The 25,043-nt window shown below is 35.4% G+C and overlaps 3 protein-coding genes and 3 long non-coding RNA genes across 6 annotated transcripts; all 6 read right to left on the bottom strand.

The window, feature by feature from the left end:
* Nucleotides 1–1,829: 1,829 nt before the first annotated feature.
* LOC126721351 (calreticulin-3-like) lies at nucleotides 1,830–6,512 on the bottom strand. Its single transcript, XM_050424394.1, has 13 exons — nucleotides 6,390–6,512; nucleotides 6,244–6,291; nucleotides 5,872–5,958; nucleotides 5,722–5,779; nucleotides 5,536–5,603; nucleotides 5,345–5,437; nucleotides 5,205–5,261; nucleotides 5,019–5,114; nucleotides 4,383–4,412; nucleotides 3,259–3,690; nucleotides 2,979–3,167; nucleotides 2,837–2,893; nucleotides 1,830–2,341 (listed from the first exon to the last, which is right to left on the bottom strand). Exons 1-11 carry the CDS (start codon nucleotides 6,510–6,512, stop codon nucleotides 3,132–3,134), a joined length of 1,128 nt encoding a protein of 375 aa, XP_050280351.1. The 3' UTR covers nucleotides 1,830–2,341; nucleotides 2,837–2,893; nucleotides 2,979–3,131.
* Nucleotides 2,214–3,123, bottom strand: LOC126721352 (histone H1-like). The gene is made up of 3 exons (XM_050424395.1): nucleotides 2,979–3,123; nucleotides 2,837–2,893; nucleotides 2,214–2,341 (listed from the first exon to the last, which is right to left on the bottom strand). Exons 1-3 carry the CDS (start codon nucleotides 3,121–3,123, stop codon nucleotides 2,214–2,216), a joined length of 330 nt encoding a protein of 109 aa, XP_050280352.1.
* Nucleotides 6,513–6,565: 53 nt separating the features above from the next.
* LOC126720560 (uncharacterized) lies at nucleotides 6,566–7,850 on the bottom strand. Its single transcript, XR_007653506.1, has 5 exons — nucleotides 7,742–7,850; nucleotides 7,292–7,653; nucleotides 7,096–7,171; nucleotides 6,868–7,011; nucleotides 6,566–6,776 (listed from the first exon to the last, which is right to left on the bottom strand). It is a non-coding gene; the product is annotated as an uncharacterized LOC126720560 (long non-coding RNA).
* A 299-nt stretch (nucleotides 7,851–8,149) lies between these two features.
* LOC126721350 (magnesium-chelatase subunit ChlH, chloroplastic-like) lies at nucleotides 8,150–9,101 on the bottom strand. The gene is made up of 2 exons (XM_050424393.1): nucleotides 8,597–9,101; nucleotides 8,150–8,253 (listed from the first exon to the last, which is right to left on the bottom strand). The coding sequence occupies exons 1-2, from the start codon at nucleotides 9,084–9,086 to the stop codon at nucleotides 8,150–8,152; spliced, it is 594 nt and encodes a 197-aa protein (XP_050280350.1). The 5' UTR covers nucleotides 9,087–9,101.
* A 3,380-nt stretch (nucleotides 9,102–12,481) lies between these two features.
* LOC126720559 (uncharacterized) lies at nucleotides 12,482–13,735 on the bottom strand. The gene is made up of 2 exons (XR_007653505.1): nucleotides 13,436–13,735; nucleotides 12,482–12,655 (listed from the first exon to the last, which is right to left on the bottom strand). It is a non-coding gene; the product is annotated as an uncharacterized LOC126720559 (long non-coding RNA).
* Nucleotides 13,736–15,190: 1,455 nt separating this feature from the next.
* Nucleotides 15,191–15,669, bottom strand: LOC126720561 (uncharacterized). Its single transcript, XR_007653507.1, has 3 exons — nucleotides 15,520–15,669; nucleotides 15,327–15,407; nucleotides 15,191–15,241 (listed from the first exon to the last, which is right to left on the bottom strand). It is a non-coding gene; the product is annotated as an uncharacterized LOC126720561 (long non-coding RNA).
* Nucleotides 15,670–25,043: the final 9,374 nt, after the last annotated feature.

Here is a 25,043-nt window from a genome sequence, read left to right as displayed (position 1 = left end):
AATCGACTATAAGATGGTCGACTTCCACTGGGGGATTTTTTTTTTTTTAAATCCCAAGCATACACAATCAACAGGCAAGTGAATAGGATTGAAGTGGACTAAAATAGACTGAATGAACCTAATAGACCGAATTGGACTGCAGTGAACCGAATGAACCTAAATGGACGGAATGGACGTAAGTGGACCGAATTGGACCGAAATTGACCAAAAGGACCAAATAGACTGAATTGGACTGAATTAACCAAAGTGGACATAAGTGAACCAAATTAGACCGAAATGGACCAAATGGGACTTAACATAAAGTCATAACCCTTGTAGGTCTTGCATGAAATACATATGCCAGATCAAACGAGCGCTAAAGTTGATGCCAAAGTTGGCACTTGTAAATAAAGTCATTACCCATGTGTTTATAGTTTTCATCTTCATGGCGGTCAACATGAGACCTATTATTGCCCAACTATAAAATGCTCACTGCTTGTGACTAAAAATTAAAACTGGTTTTTCAAACACTTAGATAAACCATCTTGCTTGTACAAAACCATCAGTCACGAATTGCTGAAAATGAAGTCTGGAAATTTTCAAACACTATTTGAAAGAATCTTAACACAAGTTGATCGGACAAGTTCACAAAATATAAGCCAAACAATGTATAGAGGAAGTTCATACATCAAAAGGCACCATGCCATTCTCTCATAACTTGACCAATCAAAGACTTAAAAATAAAACGTATTATGCAGCTCTTATATTAGTTGCTGGGAAGCATAAGCAGGTCTCCTTCCATTAAGTTTACGCAGAATATGGTATCCTCAAGGCCATTCTTTGGGCAAGCCAAGGTCTTTCTGAATCTGGGTCAATGAAACGAGGCATGAGGAACTGTTCTGCTTCTTCATCTATCAATTCTCTAGCCCATGCGACCCTCTTTGATGGGCAACTACCTGGCCCATAGCACCTGCATTTTTAATTGAAGCATTCCATACTTATTTAGTGTGCTATTAAGAATAAACTTTCATAAAGACAGCAGCATCCATTTCAGAAGAAAAGTCAAAGAAAAGAAAGTACAACCAACTCCACCAAAACAGTAATCCAACATGTTATCAATTCATTTTCATTTTCATCTCTACTCAGCATCAAAAAAAGGTTATCAATAAGCATCTGCACTTGTTACAAGCTACCAAATCATAATGGTAAAATTGCCGAAAATTTTATTGCAATTTATTAATTATATGGTAAAAAATGCGATGTTCATAATAAAGGCTTATGGTCATTAAGCACAGGAATTAGCAAGCTAATAATTTGAGAAGCATGGTGATGTGTGCTGGCAGCAGCCACACCAAATTGACTATGCTGGGATTGGACGCTTACCAAGTTAATTGAGTCATACTTTTCATCAGCATCTGTAAAACAAGAAAGGTATGTTGTAAGCACTTCACACACTAATGTAGAATGACAACAATTGAATTTAGCGGAAATTCATACAATCAATCTAGTATCAAGTAATTACATAATTTTTTAAGGTAAAATACAAGAAGCCCAACCTGCACTGTGCTTTCTGCTGCTTTTGATGCCAGGTACAACCAGGTTGGAGCCACAAGACGCGGATCATATTCTGTCATACTCTTTCTGAAAGCACAAAAAGAAGTTAAGCTTAGCAAGCAAAAGAGGTGATGCTATTTTTGTTTTTTGTTTTTGTTTTCTTGTTTTCACTTTCATCACTCACTTCATCAAATTCAGAATCCTCAGTGGCATGTTCACTTTCAGAGTCACTCAACACATACCTTGTTTTCTAACTTGGTTCACCCTTTGAGGTCTTGCTCTTGCTGGTGCAACTTCAATAGTTTCTTCAGTACTGGCAGAAGTAGAAGCAGAACCCGAATTTTCTTCATTTTCAGTCACTTCATTTACCTTACCAACCCTTCCCAACACAGAACCACTTTTCTTGTTGAATGGAGATGCCCTCATGTTTCTCACTTTCTTCTCCAGTGAAATCCTGGAATTTTCAGCAGGCTTTAACATGTCAGTTAAAAGCTTCTGGGCCAATGTCTGAGGCTGCTGCTTATTCGCTGCACCTCTCTTCTTTGCCGCTGCAGGGGCCTTAACTGCCTTAGCATTTACAGCCAGTTTTCCCCGCCCTTTTTCCTCGCTTCTGGAGTAGCTACAACTTCTATCTCACTATCTTCATCATCATCATCATCATCAATGTCATTAAAGCCAGTTTAATCATCATCATCATCATCAGATATCTCCGAAACAGTTGCCAAGGGCTTCTTCTTCTGTGCAGCAGCAGCCCTTTTGCTAGGTTCTTTCTTCTTGGCTGGTACTTTGGGCACTTCAGTCTCCATGGCTGTCAGGCATAAAAACAAAGAGAAATTTACTGTGGGAATACTTACAGAAAAAACAGTCCAACACATTCCCAATGATCACGGTAAAAGATCATGGAAAAATTCACAAGAGTAACCCATTATTTTTAGTGATGCTGAATCTCAAGTGGAAATTTTAGTTGGTGCTTGTAACATGGAAAATTTTTATCTATGTACATTACAGTATTTTCTTCTCTTATAATTGATTTTATGAAGAATATTGTCAGAAACACAATTTCTCACAGAAGATCATATATTAACTGGTTTGCAAACAATATCCCCATATCATCCACTGTAATTTTTCTTACATTACAGCTGAGTTGTGTAAAGATCATAATAACACAACCTAATGAAATATAATAATATATATTTAACGGCTGATTGATCAGGAGATGCATCGAGGTTATAGGCAGCAAGTCGTTCTTTAAGCTCATCCTTTCCAAGGAAAAATAGAACATAGGAACAGAAACAGACCTTACCAGGAGCTTTCCTAGAGCCTGCTCTGTCTTTGGGTTTTGCTGCCTCAGGAGCTTTCTCTGGTAAATGAAGCAGAAGTAAACCAAAAATCAAACAAAAGAATCATATTCCCATATAATAAACATAATATTTTTTTACACTTACCAATTTCCCTTGCAGCCACAGATGACGAGACAGCTTCTGCAACAGATTCTGCATTATTTGCCTTCTTATTATTGTTCTTCCGTGGGTTCTTGGGTGCTTGTCTAGCAGACTTCATAGCAGCTTCACCCCTTGCTTTGCCTCTCATTTTCTTTCTTAACTCCTCTGACTCACATCACTTCTCTCTAGCTCCTAAATGACATAAAACTAAAAACAGTCAACAAATAGAAAGACAGAAAAATAAACAAATCATCACAAGGAATTGTTAATTTTTCAGTCATACATCGAGTTGCCCCTCCAAAGCATCAAGATCTGTCCTCCAAAAGGACTTTGGAGTTTCCTTTCTCAAATCATCAACCTCCTTATTGACCTTATCCCTTTCAGCGCATAACTCCTGAACCTTCTCAATGGTCAAGCTTCCAATTGCCATGGCCAGTAGATACTCATAATCACTTATCTGTACCCCATTACTACTGCTGTCAGCAGGAGATTTCACTTCTGTTTCTTCTGTATCATCAGTTGCACCAGCAACTTCTGCCTCGACAACTTTAGTTTTCTTTGGAAAAGGAGTGAAACCTTTTGTTTGCAGCTCAACAAACAGAGCAGCTCTCTTCCTATTACTTACAATGATCTCTCCCTTCACAACTGCAAGGATAAACCTAACCTTGTTTTCTAACTTCAACAACTCCATTTCACGTTTGTTCAGTAGAAATTTCTGCACAAAATACAAAAACTGCAATTAATAATTGTTTCCCTAATTTATGGCTGAAATTATTGAGTATCAGTGTTCTATTTGTGTTCACACAACAGGCCATGACATCAAAGGCAAAATAGACCCATTGTAATAAATTTGTTTTCACATACTCATTCTTCATCCCAACTATACACAAAACATTTTTTTTTTTTTTTTTTAACAAGAAAGGTGTGTTCCAAATCACTCATCACTAATACATTGCCAATGCCAACTGCTCCACACCAACATTCTTTCAAATTTCCTCTCAAGATATAAATTCTATGAAGCAGCTTAACAAGCTTGCAATTTCTTAAAGCAACAAAGTTTTTCAGCAATTAGATTCTTCTGGAAAAAAAAAACCAAAAATAATAATAATAAACAAAATAGATTCCAATATGTTTGACTGTAAGTCTGCTATAAGATGCTTCCAAAAAGAGAATTTACTTACTACATTCAGGATTTCCTAGAGATTAATATTCATGGAGGAAAAAAATAAATAAAAATAGACCTATGTGGAATGTGGTCAACTTGTAAATAAAAATAATTCAGAATACTTGGGGATGTTGAACAAATTACTGGGAACTGTCAGCGGTAGAAGAAAAACATATGCTTGTCATGACGAATACCACCTCTATTTGGAAATAAAAATAAGTAGAGAAAAGAATGAAGCTGACATGGTAATCATCCATGTAATCACGACGGTCCTGCATAACAAATTAAACCTTGAACTTAGGACAAACTTTGAAACAATCATACAAGTCTTTTGAGTCCAAAAAATAGGGAGAGTTTTAGAGAGCCAGGTAGGGGGGGGAAGCTGTCTAAAACTCTCCCTATATGGAATGTGGTCAACTTGTAAATAAAACAATCATCAATCTGCATCAGTTTCCTATTATAAAATTCCATTAAAATAAAGAACTGTTTCCATCAACTGATTGGCAGTACATTCAACAGTATTTAGAAAAAAGGCCAAAAGCTTCCAATGAAAATCTTCGTTGGACACAACCACAGAGGAAATTCATTGTATTATTATGACATCTTCACAAAAACAAAATCTTGATATGAAAAATGTGTTTTGTCACGTCTGTAAAGAAGCCTTTGATGGGGAACAGCCATTAAATACACAGAAAATGCAACACAATCAATTAATTAATCACAGAAGACCAAAACTTTCCTAAAAAATTAAAGGATTGGCTGGCCCAAGCCTATGATAGGCTTTATCACTTTTATCATAAGGGTGATCATCAAACAACCAATCATAACCAGATGAAATCATGAAAATTTTAAACAATTGTGATGCCAATTGTACAAACCCTTCTGTATCTGTCCTTATATCTATCCCTGTACCGTCGATCATAACCCCGCTCTCTTCTCCTCCTTTCACCTTCTTGTCTTGCTCTTTGAGCTTCCTGCATGATGTTTGAAGATTTACAATCACTTGGAATGAAATTCAAGTAAGACTAAAGAAATTGCAATCAGCAGTAAGTATCGTTAAGAACCTCTTCCTCTCGTGCTTTTCTCACTTTCTCTGCTTCCTCAAAGGCCTCTTTTTCAATCTGAAGTTACAGAAAAGATATGCAAATAAGGAACTGCTATTGATCTAGAATCTAAGAATAAAGTTTAAGGAGAAGGGCCACACCTCCCTGTTTGCAAATACTTCTTCCACAACTTGTGTTGCATAATCTGGGTCATCACAGATCAAAACATTGTCGTAAACTGACCCACCCTTTACCTGCATTATTTGACCCCATTAATCATATAGTTTATTCATAACAAGAGCAACATAATAATCAGTCTATCTAGCATAGTAGATTGAGACTTATGTCCTACCTGCCAAACCTCAATTCCTACATACTTAATTGGCTTAAGCCCATAAACATCAGGGTCATCTTCAAACTCTGGACATAGGAAAAAGGAAACCACTTAATGTCAACTTCAAATTTTTGTACCTGCGGTCCAAATTATTTTATATTTTATAATCAATGAAAAAAATTATATAGGTATGCTTCACAATACCTGGATTATCAATCCAAGGAGTCTTCCATTTTCCTTTATAATTGGGGTTCTTAATTTTCTGTCAACTCAAAAAAGCAAGCTCATGAGAAACTGCAAAGGAGAATCAAGCTTCAAGCATTTTTGTGTATCTCTTGAGCTCAATTGGCATACCTTGGGCTTCCATGGTCCTTTATACGCTGGATTAGGTACCTTTGGGGGTTTCCACGCACCATTCTCTTCATCATCCCAGTTATGAGGCTGATCAGGGAAACTAAATTATGAGATTTTTTCATCTTCTATCATATTTTTCGTTTTCTTTTATCTTTTCTATAGGCACCATATCACAAAATAGCAGCATTAAACAGCAAACTGGAAAATGGGAAATGAGGAGAGAAGTGGAACGTAAAGCAGCCTTTTGAAATATAGAGTGTACTGAAAAATAATGACAATTAGTAGTAGTGTTGGGTCCAACATCATTAAAGCCAGGCATTAATGATTATACATGGCTTTGCGTATGCATGGCTTCTTAAGCAATCAACTAACCTCTTTAGCTTTTGGGTCTGGAATTTCTTTTGGAATTGAATCATATCCCTGCAATACCAAGATAAACATTAATGGAAGCACATAATTTATACAGATACTAATGCCTGGCTTCAGTAGTTAGAAAGAAATATTTTTCGTTTTAATACCTCAGGTTTAACCTCACTAGGATCATCAATATATTCCCTATCCTCCCAGTCTGCAGGCTGTGAGATATGACAAATGACAGTCAAATTTCTAATGACAATTTCTAGAACTTGAATAGTTGTCATAAGAACAAGGTGAATCACAAACTATCGTAGGTCCACTTACAGATTCTCTGCTGTTGTTTCCAAAGTCCTCCAAGTCTTTAACAATTTCTTCATTCATCACACCATTGGCGCCAGCAGCATCACTATTCTTTTTCAAAAATTCATCCCTGTTCAACGAGCTGAAGATATCAAGTAATTTGCGTTCTCGAAACTTGTCCTCCTTCTCACGAACCTTCTTATGCAGCCAATCAGGATGTACTACCCTCTAGGGACGGGATTCGCAACCTGTTATAATCAACTCATCTTACTTCAGATCACACAAAAGAAAAAGGGAGATATACAAAGGAAAAAAATAACAATGAACAAGCAACAAAACCTGAAGCATTGCTGCAGGAATGGTAATAACTTTCTGAATTGCTGAACTAAGCCTTTGCTTGTAATAAGACCAGTCAATAATGGATCGAATGCCCACATCTGAGTATTACTTGCACCATCTCCGCACAAAAAGAAACCATTATTTCTGTGAATTCAAATGTGTACATGCTTTCTTTAGTACATAAACAAGAAGCAAATGAAATTTAAGAAAACCATGGCAGAACTTTACCAGCATCAGTTTCAAATATTGCAACAGGAACAGCACGCTCACTTAAGAAAACCTTGGATGATGCATTTAAATTTGGCTACATGCAAGTGGTATAATTAAAATAAATGTCAGATAATTGATGAGGATTTTGACAGTTGACATAAAAAAAACAAACACCAATATGTCACTTTATAAAGCATGAAGAGCAGAATCGTACTTGGTTTTGAAAGTAAAGTTCCCCGGAAAAGATCCAGGGAGCACACACCAGATACCATCTCTATCTAATTCAAGTGGTTTTCCAATTTTTTCAACCAATACGCGAGCATTCTGAATTATTTTTGCTCCTCTATACGTAACTACTCCAGCCATTTCCATTGAGTACCATCTTGCACCCCTGGAAGAAATAAATGTTTGAGAGATAACACAAACACAGAAGCCACTGTAACAACAGGCTCCATGCAATTAATACATTAAACCAAATGGAAATCACCAAACTCAGTTGCGCATGACGTAACCATAGAAGGAATTCAGTATACACTTATGGGCAAGTTGTAATGAATCATAAAGCACTACCATATCCTGCAAAAACAATACGAGACTATGTAACTCATCATCACAAATTGACTATATTCCAATTGTTCCAAAAGCTGATGAATACAACAACCACCTTGTGCTTCCTGGATTTTTATAGAATTTCCACTAGCCTTGGCTTCTGACAACTTCCCTTTCCAAACCTTGTGAAGTCCTTTGTATTCATACCTTCTGTCCCGAAAGCTTGAACAAGATCAAAAGAAATGCGACTTAGTGAAAAGAAAATGTAATTCAGGAATACACAGACGCACACAAAAGGACTTTCCTTTTCAATATTACAAATTCATAATTTATAGCATACCAAAATTTTGAAACCCAAACGATTCTTTGGTAGTCACTACTACACATAGAAGCTTTTCTGGGCTGGAACTCTTTCAAGCTGACTTAGGTTTTATATTATTTGCAAATCATATTGTAAAAGGGAAAATAATAATAAAGTTACCATAATCCATCTAGGAAAACACTATTTATTGGCCAAAAGTATTTAGCACAAATGCAAATATACGTTTGATTTTCTCTTCAATTCACCCCATCTGATTGCTCTAGTACAAAGTTGCTCCACCCTCTTGTGCAGAGCATGTGATTTTCCTGCAATCACATTACATCGTTAATTAACCCTTAAGAAAGAGGGCATCTGAGATAGAGTGTACTGAATTTGATGGGAAACAAGACAAGGCAACAATAAAACTACTTCAGCTCGTGTAATAAAACCATTTAAAATAAAATGTAATTTATGGTTAAGTATATGTGAATCTGTACTTGTTTTCAGAAGTAAATACTGCACTTGATTTAAAAAGCTGAGGAAGCTTTTGGTTTTTTCCTGAGAGCATTTCCAAGGTGATGACTTAACTATAATCAGACTATATAAGCAATAACAATAAAATGAAATTCCAACAACAATAGAAATAATTGATAAGGAAGATATACTTGCCTGTTCTAGGATCCCGACCGGCAAAAACAATGGGCTCCATGCCTCCATCTAGCTCTGGCAGAGCAACTTGCAAAGCTACCTGAATTGGGTGAAGCCCCAAGGTACTATTCAACCATTCCTCAGTTGTCTGAAATACCAGAGGCAATGCAACAATATAAGGCACATCAAGCTTCCTCAGTGCCTCAACAGCCCTGGGATGATCCTGCCTGGCTGGCCCCCCGACAAGTGCAAAACCAGTAAGTGATATCACTGAATGCACAAACGGCTTCTTCGTGATTGGATCAATCAAATACCTCTCCACAGGCCCTGAAAAGTCAAGCCCACCGGCGAAAATTGGAATCACTTTAGCCCCTTTTGCCTCCAATTCCATAATCACAGCCACATACTGACTCTCATCCCCAGTAACAATGTGACTCCTCTGCAAAATCAGACCAACAATTGGTGCATTTGGACCCTTAAGCTTCTCATTAGCATCCTTTTCTAGTATCATACCAATTCAAATACTCCTTCACATCCTCATACATACAAGGAGCCAAAGGATGACAAACCCCACTATCCAAATATAAAACCGGGTCCGAATACTCAATCTTGATCCCCTTCAGGGCAGGCACATAAGACCCAGAAATCATTTTCAAGAAAGTTTGCAGGTTATCAGGTGAGGCTCCTAGCCAAAACTGCAAAGTAAGTATATAAACCCTAGCATCCTGCGCCTTATCAGTAGGCAAATATTTCAAAACCTTAGGCAAAGTCCTTTCAAACTAAGTTAACATACTCTCTGCAAACCCAGCAGACTGCTTCTTTCTCTTAAAGAGCTGGAAAAAGGGGCTCTTTGACTGTCCCAGCTGTGACATACTGAAAGACCCCAGCTTGTTGAGTCTCATTACCTCAGGCATTGAACGAAACACCAACACTGCATCAAGTCTTTCCCTTTCTTTCTCCACAGCATCCTTAACCTTCAAAGCAAGCTCCTCTACAAAAATGAAAGACCCAATAAAGATATTGGCATCCTCAAGGTCTTTACAGAAGGCTTTATATGTTGATTCATCACGAAGCTCTTCAACCAAGTAATCAACAACTTGAAAGGAAGCGTTCCTCTGGTTTTGGTTGAGAGCCTGAACTGCGGCTGTGAGTGATGATTGGTATTGTGCTAGGGAGTAGAACTGCAGAAAGAAAACAATAACCTTTTCACTGAAAGGGCAATAATGGCTGGTTCAACGCAAATGGAACCTGAATGAAGAATACAGCCTTACCTTTTCCCTGCTATAATGGACTCATATGCTTCTGCAGCATCAAATTTTGCCTGGTTTCTTTGAACGACATGCAATAGGTCACTCTTCACATTCATTAATTGTTGAACCGTGTCAAAAGATAGCTTCAAATAAGGTTTGTGCAAGCCAGAGAAATGGTTTTTCTGTCCAGAAGCATACAAAGATATCAGAATGCATATATAGGGATACAGAATTAAAATTGGACTGAAGAATAAATAATGATAATGATGTGCAAGGATATGACAATTAAATAACCAATCATAACAAGCCCACTATAGTAAATTAAGTCTGCAGGTGAATGATATAGATTATAAAATTATCTGCAACAATTATTTTACCATGGTATGACCTAACACTCCAAAAAAGATGATTAGCAAGAAAATGGGTTGAATAGACAACTATACACCCTAACTGCAAATTTGATGATTTCTTTTGCTTGACAAAGAATATTTAATCATGAAGCATACAAGGAAAGATAACAAAAAGGTGGAATGATATAGTTTAAATATTCTTTGTCAATCATAAATAAATCATGCAATCCTATGCATACTTCCAGAATTTCTACAATTTAATGATAGGCTAACAAGAAAAGGCTAATGACCAAAAAGCAGAGCATAAGCCCAACTTCTGCATGAAGTACAAATTCAAGCAATAAAGATTAATTACCTGAGCCGCAGAAGTTGCACCATGCCGTTTTGACAGCTTACTCCGATCAGGTGCAATAATTGGATTCTCAAAGTTACTCACCAGTTCATCTTTCGGAGGTTCATATGGAGGCACGTTTTCAAGTTCTGCTTTACAAGCAGCAAGAAAAAGTTAGCTGTAATGATTCTTTGTTACCGAGATTCTTCTTGCAACCTCACGTGTTCCACTTCTTTATATTTCTTTCTAATACCCCTTAGGAAAAAATATAAAGAAATGGAAGACCTGAGGAAGCAAGAAGAATATCGGAAACATAGAATCATTAAAACTAACTTTATCTTGCTGCTGCTGAAGCAGGACTTGAAAACATGCCTCCATATGAACCTCCAAAAGATGAACTTGTGAGTAACTTTGAGAACCCAATTATTGATTTATGCCTCAGGTCGTGGGTTATGACGTGAACCCACGACCTGAAGCTTGAAGCCCATTTTGACGAAAATACTTTTCAGTAAAAAAAGATTAGAAACCTATTAGAAATAAGTCATGCCATGGAAAACAACACACCCACGAACCATTTACAAATTTAATTGTATGAAGTAACCAACCTCAGTATTAATCCTTGCTTTGGATATGGCATCATCCTTGAGCAACTTCTTCAATACCTGCACAAAGTTCACTAACCATTAGCATCAGAAGTTGAAAATCTCTATACACTGCCAATAACCAAAAAACCTGACAACATAGTCACTTGCCTTACGAAATGGAGAAACTATAAACCCAAAGGGTGACCCTCGAAGCTTTTTCTTGGACTCCTCAAGACACAACTTTTACATTTCTTGTATAAATATAGCTGAAAATAGAGCAAGAAAATTCTTTGTATCATCAAGGGACAATATTTCATTAATGTACAATGGAATAAGTCAAGATTCAAAAAAATAAAAAAAATCATTAATAAAAGAAATAATTTAGATTCATATGTTGCAAAGAAAGATTAATACGTCCAGAAAACTAACAAACAAGCAACATATAACCCAAAATTACAACGTACATCCTTTTTGTCAACTCAATGCTGTTCCGGAGGTTGGCAAAAGAAATCAGCATCAGCACGCATAGGCCAACCCAGCCGGAAACAATCAACTGACCTACAATTCACGCCAACATAACTTTTAATATACTACATTCTGTACATACGAAACTCATATAAACAAAGAAACACATAGTACCAGAAATATTCATTTAAATCATCATAATTTCTCCACTGAGAATGCTTTGCTTTTCCTTCTTTGCTTCTTTTAGCTTCCTGTAAATCACAAAACAAATGGTAAGACAAAGCAGTCATATATCAATATAATAACATGCATTTTTATATACCCAAAAGAATGTGCAGAAGCAACACCTTTGCTATCGTCAAGAAAGGTATGGGAGTTACCACCTTCTTTAGAAAAGACTCATCGTCACCACCATAGGCGGATGAAGATTGGTGATCGTCATGACCTTCTTGATGTATTCCTTGATAACCGAGTTACTATACTATATGAATGGCTTCTTTCATCAACAGGCTGGAAAGATACTTTACTATCAATGATTACTTTGCTCAACGAACCTAAACAACAATATCATTTTTACCTGAAAAATAGAAGAGTGGAAGACCTTGACGAGAATATAAATGAAGGAAAATCTAAAAATGCAAATAATAGATAGGAATCAAGGGAGGGAGGCTGATGATCAATCCGCCAAAGACAAGAAGAGCAAGAAAATTCTGAAGAAAGTTATCACTCAAACCTTAAATGAAAACAAAAACAAGAAAAGACAGAAACAGATATAAATAGTTCGATCCTCATCATAATAACAAATGCTTCTTCGTATTCTATTGATTTATTTAATTTTTTAAATTACATATGGAAAATCAGGGTAACAGTTTTATCCTTATCAGCCAATCCTTATACATGTACATACAATGTAGAGACACAGTAAATGAACTTATGAAAATTTTGGAGACCGATATAAATAGTCCAATAGTCAAAATGGAACTACATCAAGACTAAGTTATAAACGAACCATGCACAAAAACAGGCAGTAACAACAGCAGTTACCGTCTTGAGTAACGATCTACAAGTGCCTTAGCTTTCTCTGGTGCAAAGAACCGTGCCTGCACATAGGCCATAGATACTAGCTTACATCCTTGATGTGTGCAATGTGTGTACGTTCTATATAAACATAATATAAGTGCCAAGGTTCCACAAAAGCATGATAATCATTGCAATTACATAAAAAGATACAAAACGAGGTGACCCCTTCCCAAAGAGATCCATGGTTTTAAACTTCAACTTGTACCCAATCAACGAAGCTTATACAAAGAGGAGTCAAAAGTCGTGAGGCTTTGCATTTGAGATACAATTATTCCATCAAAGTCCCTTAAAATATTTTAGTTGCAAATTAGGAAAATTCAACACTTCAACAGTTGCTCTAAACTTCAAGCCCTCCCATGTTAGTTCAAAAGAGGAGAGTTCAAAAATAAATAAATAAATAATTTTGAGTAGAATAGAAAATATATGCACAGGCATGCTCATTACCTGTCAACATAAGCTGTAATCTCCCCAACTCTTTTACCATTATATACTTGGAAAATAGTCAGCATGGATCCACAATTACACAACAAAACAACCATAACAATAATAAAGAAAAGAAAAGAAAATAATGCATCCACAAAACATAGAAAGCTGTAGTGCCTATTGTAGCTTGCTGGTATTACTTGTGCGATTGAGGTAGAAGAATGCGCATATGAACATAGACACATACATGATTACATGTATATTGACACATAAATATACATATATGCATTTCAAAAGACACTATTATCGATGCATACATACATGTGTACATGAATTTCCATATACATGCATATGCCAATAAATATTCACATACTCACCTGAATAAACATCCTCTCTGCATCTCCAACTTTACCGTTTTCTTTCAAAATGATTCCCTGCAGAAGAATAATACCGACAAAATTTATATGCAAGTTCAGTTCATCTCAAAATATCTAAACTAGAAGCATAACCATCAACCAGCGGGAAAGAGGGAATCAAAACCAATAAAGAACAATGACGGATTGTGAAGAACAATGTCAGTAACCATTTTGCATGCATTTTTTGGACTGTGCACTCCATTCAATCAGTAACCAGTTCTTATTTTTCCATTGGCAATTTCCTCCATATTCTTGAAAGATTCTATTCTCACATATCATGCATTATTCAAACAGTAGTGACACAAATCTGAATATGCTTTACCAAGAAGTAATTCAACCTGAAATAATTCTCATTGCAAAGAAAAGAATGGCAAAGACAACCAAGAAAAAAGCCACTGAAAATCAGATTTCATTTAAGAGAAAGCAATTAAAGGATGTCTGATGATGAAAAACATTAAAAAAAAAATTGTCAAAATTTTAAATAAAAAAAACATTAAGGAACCTGAAAGATTGAGCTATCATCTTAATTTGGTGCATGTATTCTTGAGATTTTTTTCACATGTACTCTTATATATCCACGGAAAAAAGGATTTAAAAATTGAGGATACAACAAATATAAAAAAGGAAAGGCATGTTTGAACATCACATATAAAGGAGCTCTAGATTTATTTTCTAGAATAGGTTAAAAAGAATTCCTTTTGCAAGCTTTCAAATTAGATTGGAGTGACAAACAAAGAGAAAGCAGAAAATTAGAGAAAGTAGCTAACTTGTCTGTACAGAAATAATACAAAATGTCAAATAAAAAAGATTGAGATGCATTCCCTCTTTTTTTTTTAAGTGGACAGCTATTAAGGCTTTCTTTATAGAGAGAATAAGAGAGGAGATGAAATGTTGTCTTTCCCCATACTATTTTAAAATTTTAATATCATTAGTATTTCTTTTTTTGAGAATCAAATTTGAATACCATTATTATTATACATTTTCAATGATATCATTCCTGAGGCTGCTTCTTTAGCTAAAATAAACAGAGGTTTTGAGCCCTTGTCACAGCCCCAAAGGACCTCACTTCTGAGGAGGCACACAATGGAAAAGAATTCGGATCTTACTATAGATGAGTTTTTAAAAATAAAAGAGTAATAATCAATTTTTTGTTTTAATAATAGGGTTGATGACTTGGTCTTACTCCTTTGTTATTCAGTAGCCTTTCACTTGCTAATTAGTAAGTATTATAAACTAAAAACACGATTTTATATAACATGATTCTTGGCTGCATTTAACAAAGAAAACTAATGTAAAAAATTGAATGCATAAATGCTGTTTCACATATATGACTTATCATTGTCATATATATGGTATCTTATTATTACTCCATAAGTATTAAAAGAGATGATGACAGCATTTTTGTGAAGGCATGCTTTCTAAAAACATTATCCACATAAAACCAAAGTCATTTTCATTGGTTGAACAAATGTAATACTTTAGTGAATCTAAAGGGCTAAAACCTTAGTATTGTAAGTTCTCTAGAACACTCCCTGAAAGGCAAATCAATTATGATGCAACATATTTTAAAAGGCTACACCCAAATCATAATCAAATTTCCTTCAAGTTGCTGCTTTATGATGCTTAAAATCCTCCCTTTTCCTTTTACTTTTGTAATTTTGGAATCTTAGAAGTGTAATCTGTGATTGAGAAACTACAACTCACTTGATTGAGAAACTACAACTCACTTTCGCTGCTGCACTACAACACTGTTGAATTGTTGGTAACCTGCCAATTAAAAAAAGCATAAAGTTAGAGCATGAAAGAGAATAGAGAATACACGAACTGTGAACAATAAGGTGCTTTTAAGTACCAACTACAGCAGAAGGAAGCAGCAGTGTAGCACTGTACATGAATATCTACCTCCAGCTAATGTCCCAGCTGTACCTTTCACCTAGTTCAAATAATGTACATTAAAACCATTTCGGCCACAAAAATAATTTCATGAACTTTTCAACACCAGCTTGAAATGTCCAGTTAAAGGAATAAGGTATGATTTCAGTTACCTTTTTTGAACCTTACGCTTTCTCGTATAATAAGGAGGAGGTCTTGCATGTCCTTCGTCAGATGCCTCCGGCCCAGCATTGTGTCCATGTTTGTGCCCCCCTGTCCCACATAGAGGTGCCTTAGATATGCGTTTTGGCCGACCTTCTGCCGCTGCAGCTAACCCAACAGGCTACTCAGGCTGAACATGGGGTGGGTCAACGGCTGAAGAAGGGCCAGTGGACGTACTGTGGGAAGGTGGGAGGGGTTGCAAGTCAGGAGGGGTTTGATCAAGACCCAGGTCAAATGATGAAATAGGTGATAGCTCAGGAAATGACCGTGGGGTGGGTGGAGGGATGGTGGGACTAGGGGACTCATGTGGGGTGGGTGGAGGGATGGTGGGACTAGGGGACTCATGTGGAGTGCCTAAAGGGATGGTGGGGGTAGGGGATGGATGTGAGGTGGGTGAAGGGATGGTGGGGCTAACGGATGGATGTGGGGTGGGTGAAGGGATGGTGGGGCTAAGGGATGGATGTGCGGTGGATGGAGAGGGATCGAGGGTAGGGACAACCTGAGGGGTAGCAACAGGCGGATGAGAGCAACGTCCGGCAGGAGCTGTGCTCGTGCTTGGGCTCTCAGTAGTGCTTGGCCTCTGAGTAGGCGCTGCCGTAGGAGTAGCTGCCGGTTCGTTCGGGGCCTCAGGTTCCCGAGGTTGTACACGGCCAATCTCATGCACTGCCTCCAGCACATTAATAATGTCATTGTGGGCCTCCGTGCCCACTGGGTGACGACGCATCATACGGACATATCCTTCAATCTGCACATAGAAAAACCAAGTATATTAATAATGCAATATCAAAATGAAGAAAGCCAATCAATAGATTAATATAGGCCGCAAGGTGAAGGTTAGTTAACTTCTTCATTTCTTTAGGACATGGAGATTGAGCTATATACAGAAAGGTTGTAATGTAGTTGCTTTAAGGTTAGTTACATTTTCTACTAAAATGAAAGAGTGAGGGTGTAGTTGGATGAGACCCCTGCCTTTGTGTGGCAGGTGGTGGATACGGATGTAATAAGAATAGTTTCTATGAATAAATTATGATATTTCTTATACAGAAAAAAGGGATTCAAAAAGTTAGTTTAGGGGTGTTTGTGCAACTACAATAAAGTTCAAAGAATATCAATGCATTTTATCCTTGCTTGATCATATCAAAGTTATGTAAAGAGATGAAATATTATTTCATGGTCTTCTTTAAATGACTAACAGTATGTAGATAAATAGTTCTAACACATCATAGGCAGGATTCATAATCCATAACATTTTATTCAATGTACATTCATGATAAAACCAGAAAACAAGATGTACTACACTAACTTTGCCAACAATTCTTTCTCGTCTCTTGAACAACATGAACCTGTGTCACTCAGTGAAATATATGACAAAGACCTGCAATCATCAATAATAGCACATATAATATACCAATAACTGCCACTAACTGTCACTAACTGATTTCCCTTCTTCTCATTATAATACAATAGCAATACAGTCCCTAACAGTTGTTGCCACTGCCGTTGCTAGTACCACTACCATCACTTGGCAGTGTCACAGCCATCACCACTGCCACAACTAGCACTCATCGGCATTACCACTACGACCACCACAATCATCACCACTGCTAACATTATGTTACCATATGATCATCAAAGGACACATTCCCTACGGAATTTGAACTTGGGATTTGGATACTTGATTCCAAGTTCAAAATTCTGCAGGATTTCGGGATTACCTTTCTTGTTAACACAAGCAAAGGAAACCAATATTGGGAACTATCAAGTTACAACTTTGAGTAAAATTTCACCTCAAAATTCCTCATCTAAACAGAATTTTTTTGAGAATTTCGAAATTCTTCTAAAAATATAGGAAAAGATAGGTTCAAGTAAACTAATAGTTCAATGATTTAGTACAGAAGTTATGTTGAGTATGTTGGGAGCTTTAAACCTTGTAATCTAATCTAAGATTAATCTAAGCTTTAAACCTTGTAAACTAAGTATATTGGGAGCTAAGCAAACATTGGACCACATAAGAATAGTTCTACATGCAAGTGGTAAACTAAGTAACAAGTACGGTAAAATGTAGAACACGTGGAGAAGTTACCAGTAGAATGAATCTAGCACCGGGGATATCGATAAACCTTCGAGTTATCCTTGTGAACCAATCGAAGTACTCGTGCTGTAGAGGCATATCACCAAGCACTGCTTCACAACGATGTTGAAGGCGATGACCCCACTCCGTGAGATGCATAGCATGTCTCCGCATCCAATCAACACCCATTTTCCCCCTCAAATCAATGGCATGAAGCACCGGGTCCGTGTTAACATGGCGGGGAATTTCTTGGATCATCCCAAATTGCCGAACGACACGATCCGGTGTATGTTTCTCTACTAAATGGAAACATACAAGCGGCACCATTGCCGTCCACACTGCCCTCCCTGCAACGCACGACGGCGGAAGGTTCTCGTATTCATCTTCATACGGCTGCCACACCACCTACAGCAGCCCAAAAAGAAATATGCAATACATTAGGCAACTATCTTTTTAGTTCAAAGTTCAGCAAATATATATCTTCAAATGTGAACATGTTGAACAAAGCATTTTCATACCTGGTTTGGCAACATTAAAGCTATTTGCTCCCGATACCTGTCCCTAAAGACCTGGGCGGGCCTATTTTTCTTGTTTGGGACCCACACCCACCTACAAAAGTAAAGAACAAGGGATCAATATGTACAACTTCCCAAGTAAGATAATATTATGATTAAAACTATAATGTAATCAGATATAACTACTAATAGAATCTTATAGAAATTTACTCAATTCATAATATCACTAGAATAAAAAAAGTCCTTAAGCCAAACAAAGCACATACAAGCCACATGACAACGCCTTAGCATTAGAGTATATTAACGTAATCATATATATTGAAACTCTGTTTAACATTTTTAAATGTTGACATAAATGATTCGTACAACCCTTTTAAATAAAAATAAAAATTTTTATTTTAAGTTACATGATTGTAAGCTTAGGTAATGATCACATATTGTAAATGAAGTTACTAAGGTACAGACTTACTTAAGGGACAGTGGACCACGCACTGGAGGACCATAAGCACCCACTGGTGGGCCACGCTCAACTGCCGGGCACAAAAAGGGGAATCTGGCCCACGCCCAATACTGGACCAACAATAAACACCCACCAATCTGACTGGCTTTCTTATCACTTGCCCTGCATAACTGTCGGTACAGCCATGCAAGGCAAGCACTTCCCCAACTATACTTTCGTGGGTTGCGAAGGTCTTCCAACTGCTGCACCCACATTAGATGCACCCTATCACCGGATTTGTCCATGAAGATTGTGTCCCCCAATAGTGCTAGGATGTAGCATCGTGCGTACCTATGCACTTCATCGTCTTCAGCATTAGGCGGCAGTGGATGGGCAACTTGCTCCAAAATCCGTTTGATGAGAATCCTCTGGCCAGTACATTCCAGATGGTCTTCATTGGCAGGTCGAAAGCCAAGGTACTCATCGCACACAGTCTCCCATATTTGTTGTGTGCTCCCTGTTATAGCGTCACCATCAACAGGAAGTCCAAGAAGAACCTCCACATCCTGCAATGTGATGGTGACCTCACCATGCGGCATGTGGAATGTGTGAGTCTCGGGCCGCCATCGCTCCACTAAGGCCGTTATCAGGCCATGATCAATCTCTCTACCCGGAGTCCTGAGAAGTCCCTCCAAACCAAGTGCCTTAATGATGTCAATCACTCGATCGTCCACCATTGGCTCTCGATTCGAGAACTCTTCAGTACGGGCACGACATTTAAGGGACCCTGGATCCTGCACATAAGAAAACCATGGATTAACATATGACAGCAAGTTGAGTGCAATAGAAGTTGTTTATTATTTTTAACTTTGAAAATTGAAATGATACTTTAGAGTAACCCAAAATCGACTGTCAGAAACTCGAGATGTTACTAACCCAATTTCTTTCAAAACCGGACCTATGAAGTAGATAGTTGGGAAATTAGGCCTATTTTCCAATTTCGTTCATTTTCACTCAACCAAAGGCATAAAGTAGACAAATGGTAGGAAGGGGATTCATGGGTGTTAACTGTTGGAGTGAAAATATATATTTATATTTATAGATAGTAAACATAATATAACAACAACCCAGTCTCAACATTCTCTAATCTTGTTGGGAAGCAAGTAGGAGTAGGTGACCGCCCGGCCACCTTTGTCCCATACTGCCATACATAGTATACTATAGGGTCTAATTCCCACAACATACCCCTATACTACACATAATATAGGACTGCATTTGATGTAGAACTGCTTGAAGTACTTCAAGCACAAAGTATAGGGTCTAGTTTCCCGAACATACCCACTTTTCTACACATAAATAGTATGGCATTCGATGAAGAACTGATTGAGGCCTTGAAGTACTTTAAGCACAATTGCAAAACTTGGGTGTTAGAGGTTGTAATTTCGGATTTTTAATTAAATTCAATCATGTATCAATGAATTACAAAAAAAAAAAAAAAAAAAAAATCTAGTATCAATAAGAATTAAATTCAATTGTGTAGTTTATTGATCAATACAACTATATATTTAAACAATTGTCCTTTTGTTTATACAATAAAAATATTATGGTTTTTTTCTTCCTTAAGGGCATTCAAAGTACTTGTATCTTCGTTTAAACCTTAAATGTTTCTATTGAAAACGCTAGGAGATGTCAATTAATTTTTTAATTACAAGACTCTTGACAATATACTTATATCCTTGTGACTATAAAGAATCACAACTAACATAATAGACAATGCAATTTAATCACTTATTTATTTGTTTGATATGATTTTTTTATTTAGATTATTTTATTAAAAAAAAAGATTTGATGTAAGGTTTTAAAAAGTTATATATATAAACCAAATAAGTTGAAAATAAATAAATCAATCAAACAAACACGTCTCCTTGTTCATAAAAGACACTATAATTCACAAAATGGCAGAATTTTGATAACTTGCCCAATTCAAAATTTTCAGCTGCTAGACCTAATATTTCCAACCTTTACCAGGATCTTTAGCTTTTTTTTTTTTTTTTTTTTTGAGAATTACCAGGATCAATCTTTACCACCCCATTTTTCCTTCAATCAATATATGGACCTTACTTGAAATTTGCGTCACTAGTAGTTATTGGCAGTGATAAAAACCATGTTGCAAAAGTTTCATATAGTATTAGCTGTCTCACAAATGCCTAATCCAACTCAAGACACTTTTTGACCAATGTATATTATCACACATCCAATATATTTCTTTTCTTGCTAATAAAGCTTAATGGCCGTTTAAACTAATAACGTCAATGTTTATGAGAATCATTACTTTATCAACTTTTGATTCAATAGAAATTTGGTATGATGACAAATATATGTATCTAGTACAAATATATAAAGATGAACATGATTAATTTGTTTTAATTAGGGAATCCACCTATTAAATCATAATATATCCAATTCAAAGCAGACTATTAAATAATAATAATGAGTAAAAAAACACTAATCAAAACTGGATTATATTCCACCATGATTCATTTACAAAAGGGGGTCACCTCAAAAGGGATGAAAGGTGACTAAGGTGAGGTATAAAGGAGACATTGGATACTTAAAAGGAAATGAGGTTTCGTGGGGGGGTTTTATTCCCTTTGTCTCTATAAATCTCTTTTTGAAGAAATTAAAGAGATACCCAAAAATTGTCCTAGTATCCAAAGAGACTTAACGTTTGTCAAAGAATCCAATATGCATAAAAATACTATAATTACTTCTATGGCGTGACCTTTTCCAAGACCAATACAAAAGAAAAGGGTGACCTTTACAGTAATACCTTTTTTCTATATATATATAAAAAATAAAGAATCATACCTCAAACCTAAAAAAAAAAAAATCCGAATATATAAAACTATATAATTTTTATTTATTTATTTTTGTGTCTAATGATTGCTAATTTGCTATTTAAATAATTTTATAATAATATTGCTATGAAGTGACTTACAAATATATCCAAGCCAACAAAAGTAACTGTAGAAGCATCCAAATATATATTAAAACAAAATGAACGGTAGAAGCATCCAACTATATATTAAAACAAAATCAACGGCCAAATATTGACGTGCTTTTTTGCAATTCATTAAAGTCAACACATGAAAACTTTTTGTCCAAAAAAAAAAAAAGAAACCAGACTTTGTGTGCATGCTCTTCATTTTAAAATATTTGATTACTGTTTCTAATGAAAAATATTTTATTAGTTGATTTAATAGGTTTAATCTTTTATCAATTATCATGGATTTTAATATTAAGGTTGTGTTTGACATTGATTGAAAAAAGCAATTTTTTTATTCTATTCAACTTATTTTTTACTACTATTTCGGAGTCCCATTGCATATTTTGGTATTATTTATGGGTCTCATTGTATTATTTCAGCTAATTGTTAGTTTTATCTATAGTACTTTCAGTAAAAAAAATTTCAGTTTTAGTTAAATAAGTTGTTCTCAAACAAACTCTAAGTGTTTGTTTGGTCCCAACTTATTACTACCAAAAATTAAAAACTTTAAGATCACTTACATTAGGAGAGAATAATTTAAAGAGTGAAAAAAGTTTTTATTTTATTGGTAGTAGAGATTGAAAGAAGTTATCTCCCAAGTATGGTCAATAAATTAATATATATATATATATATATATTCATTTTATCATATTTATAAACTACCATTTTTATACCTGAAATTTTATTTTATTTTAGAATTTAATAGTTGAGATGAGGGATTTGAATTCTGGATATCTAGAATTAAAAGACCAAAAAATACCAACTAGTTGAGTTACAACTCTAAACTTATGCATATTGGTTTGAATTATGTAACAAAAATAAAGTAACCCAATAAAAGCAATCATCCAAGCATGAAACATTCCACCCAACCTCAAAACAAAGATAAAGTTAAAGAATTTTCACCATATTCTTTTTTGCTTTTAATTGATATTCTACGAACAAAAAAAAAAGAAAAGAAAAGCAAAATAGAATTACATAAAAAGGTCTAAAATTAATACAATATGTTATATTAAGTCCCATAATTTTATTTTATCAATTAAAGTTTCAAAAATATAAAATCATTTCAATTTGAAGTATATGTCTATCTCCATTATGAAATTTATAATCTGGATAATAATAGAGCAAGAAAAGGCAAAAGTTTATTAATTAAAGCTGCATTTCTCTTATGATTTGTTTATAAATTTATTTGGCAGCAACTAAATAGAAATAATATAGAGAGAAAACTCAAAATAAAGAAAGTTTCACTTAGATTAAGAGAGTGAGTATTAGAAAATTGAAAAACAAAAAAATTTTAAAAATTGAAATTAGAAGAGATGGTAAAATATATAATTTATTAACAGTTTAAAAATTTTTTTTTCCTGTGTCATTATTGGCCAAAAGAATGTAATTATGAAAATGAATAGTGGAAAGGACAGTTTATGATAAGTTTAATACCTTAATGGACAAAATGAAAAATTACTACAATAAATTAAGAGGTCGATTAAAGACATAATGACCACGTTTACAAACCAGCACGACTATGATGTGGGCAAAATAGTAATTTCGCCACGACAAATGAAATTTATTTATGTATTTTTTGATAACACAAATGAAATTTATTATTCGTACACGAGCGCAAACTTACTTTAATATATTAAAAAAAAATATTTATAGTTTTCAATTTTGGTTTTACGGGTTTCACATTCAAAGATCCAAGAAATTTCCAAACTGTAAAAGGAAAAGGAAAAATAGAAAATACAAGAGAATTGGAATATAGTTCTCACATTTCTCACATTGATTCTTCACTGTGATTCTCTGTGCTGGTTTTTCTTGTTTTTTATATTTTACACTACTCATATAATTTTCAACTACTTATACCTGAATTGGGTATGTTTGTTTTTTGGGTTTTCTTTTATCTGAGTGATTTCAGGGTCTGATTTATGTGAAAGATTGAAGATTTTTTCTGGGTTTGATTGGAAAAGAAGTCTGGAAAGTGGGGTTCATACAACTTCTGAGCTACCGATGCCAGATAAGCGGCAGGTTCAGAAGAATGCTATGCCTAATCAATCCGCAAACAACATTGAAGGTAGGACTGAGTTTTCGTGCACCCTTTGAGGTGTACGGAGATCTGATTATAGTTTTGTTTTAAGGAATATGTTTTATGGTTTTTGGTGTTTGGTTTTGATCATGGTGGTTTTGTTGTAACTATTGTCAACTTTTCTTTTTTGTATTTATGGTTTTAAGTTTGAGATGGTTGTGTTTTGTATTAAGTGGGGGGGGTTGTTGTTTTGATGAAGTTTGATCCATGGTACAATGCATATTGAGGTTTGGAAGATTCTGGTTTTTGTTTTTGGTTATAAAGGTTATAAGTGGTATTTTGCCTTGTTTAACGGGTTGTGGGTTTTGAGTTTGATGAACATATGTGGTTGAAATGAATGTTGACGGTACTTATATTGTTTTTGTTGTGATCAATGGTTAAATATATGTATTTTAAGTTTGAAGTCTATATAGAGATTGTTTGGAATTAGTTCGCTGGCCTTATCCTTCTATGACTGATGATGACATGTCGGTTTCTGGTTTTGAGGAAATTTAATAACACCCAATTAATTTATAACACCCACCATGGATTAACATAACCATGGAATAACATACAACTTATAAACATACAACTTATTATTAATTTGTAAAAGCTAGTTAATGACTTGATGCTAACTAAGAAAAATTACACTTTAAAAATATTTAGGTCATAAAATCTCTTATTGGCATCAATGTTAAACATTCGTTTTTTCTAAATAAACATGTAATATTCATAGAAAGAAAAGACTTAGAAACAAATCACAGGGGGAGGGAATTAATCCCTTCTCTATCTTGTGATTTAAAACGAAAATTTAGTGAGGAAGAGATAGTGTTAAAATGTAGACACAAACCCGATTATGTATGTGCAATTTTGGAAATTGACCATATTATAGATGCATGCAGAAGTACCTTAGAGAGTAAAGAAAGGATTTGAAGTGCTGCACTTGTACTTCTGCACAGTTTTAATATATATACATGTTTCTAAGTAAGAATCGTTGGAAGCCCATGTGTTTGTACTACACGCAAGGCAAGTGCACTAAGGTAAGCCTTAACTCCTAACCCACCAACCCCATCACTCTTAAACCCCCATTTTTTGCTGCATTTGATGTTTATCTATCTCTCTAGCTTCAGCTTTTGGTTCTTCTATCGTGTACATGTGTTTTTTTCGTGATTGAATAGCCTTTATGTACTATTGTTGTGAAACAATAATATTTTTCTGCACTTGTTCTCTATTTTGTCTTTTGGGTTATCAAACTTGGCTTATAATTGACCATGTCGTATTCAATACATATGTCAAGAACTATTGAAGTATGTGACTGTATAAAAACAGGTACATAGATAATAAAAAG

Source organism: Quercus robur, chromosome 4, assembly GCF_932294415.1.
Source record: "Quercus robur chromosome 4, dhQueRobu3.1, whole genome shotgun sequence".
In the NCBI taxonomy this organism is placed as follows: domain Eukaryota; kingdom Viridiplantae; phylum Streptophyta; class Magnoliopsida; order Fagales; family Fagaceae; genus Quercus; species Quercus robur.
The sequence above is the reverse complement of the archived record's forward strand: the minus strand, read 5'-3'. Positions and strand labels throughout refer to the sequence as shown.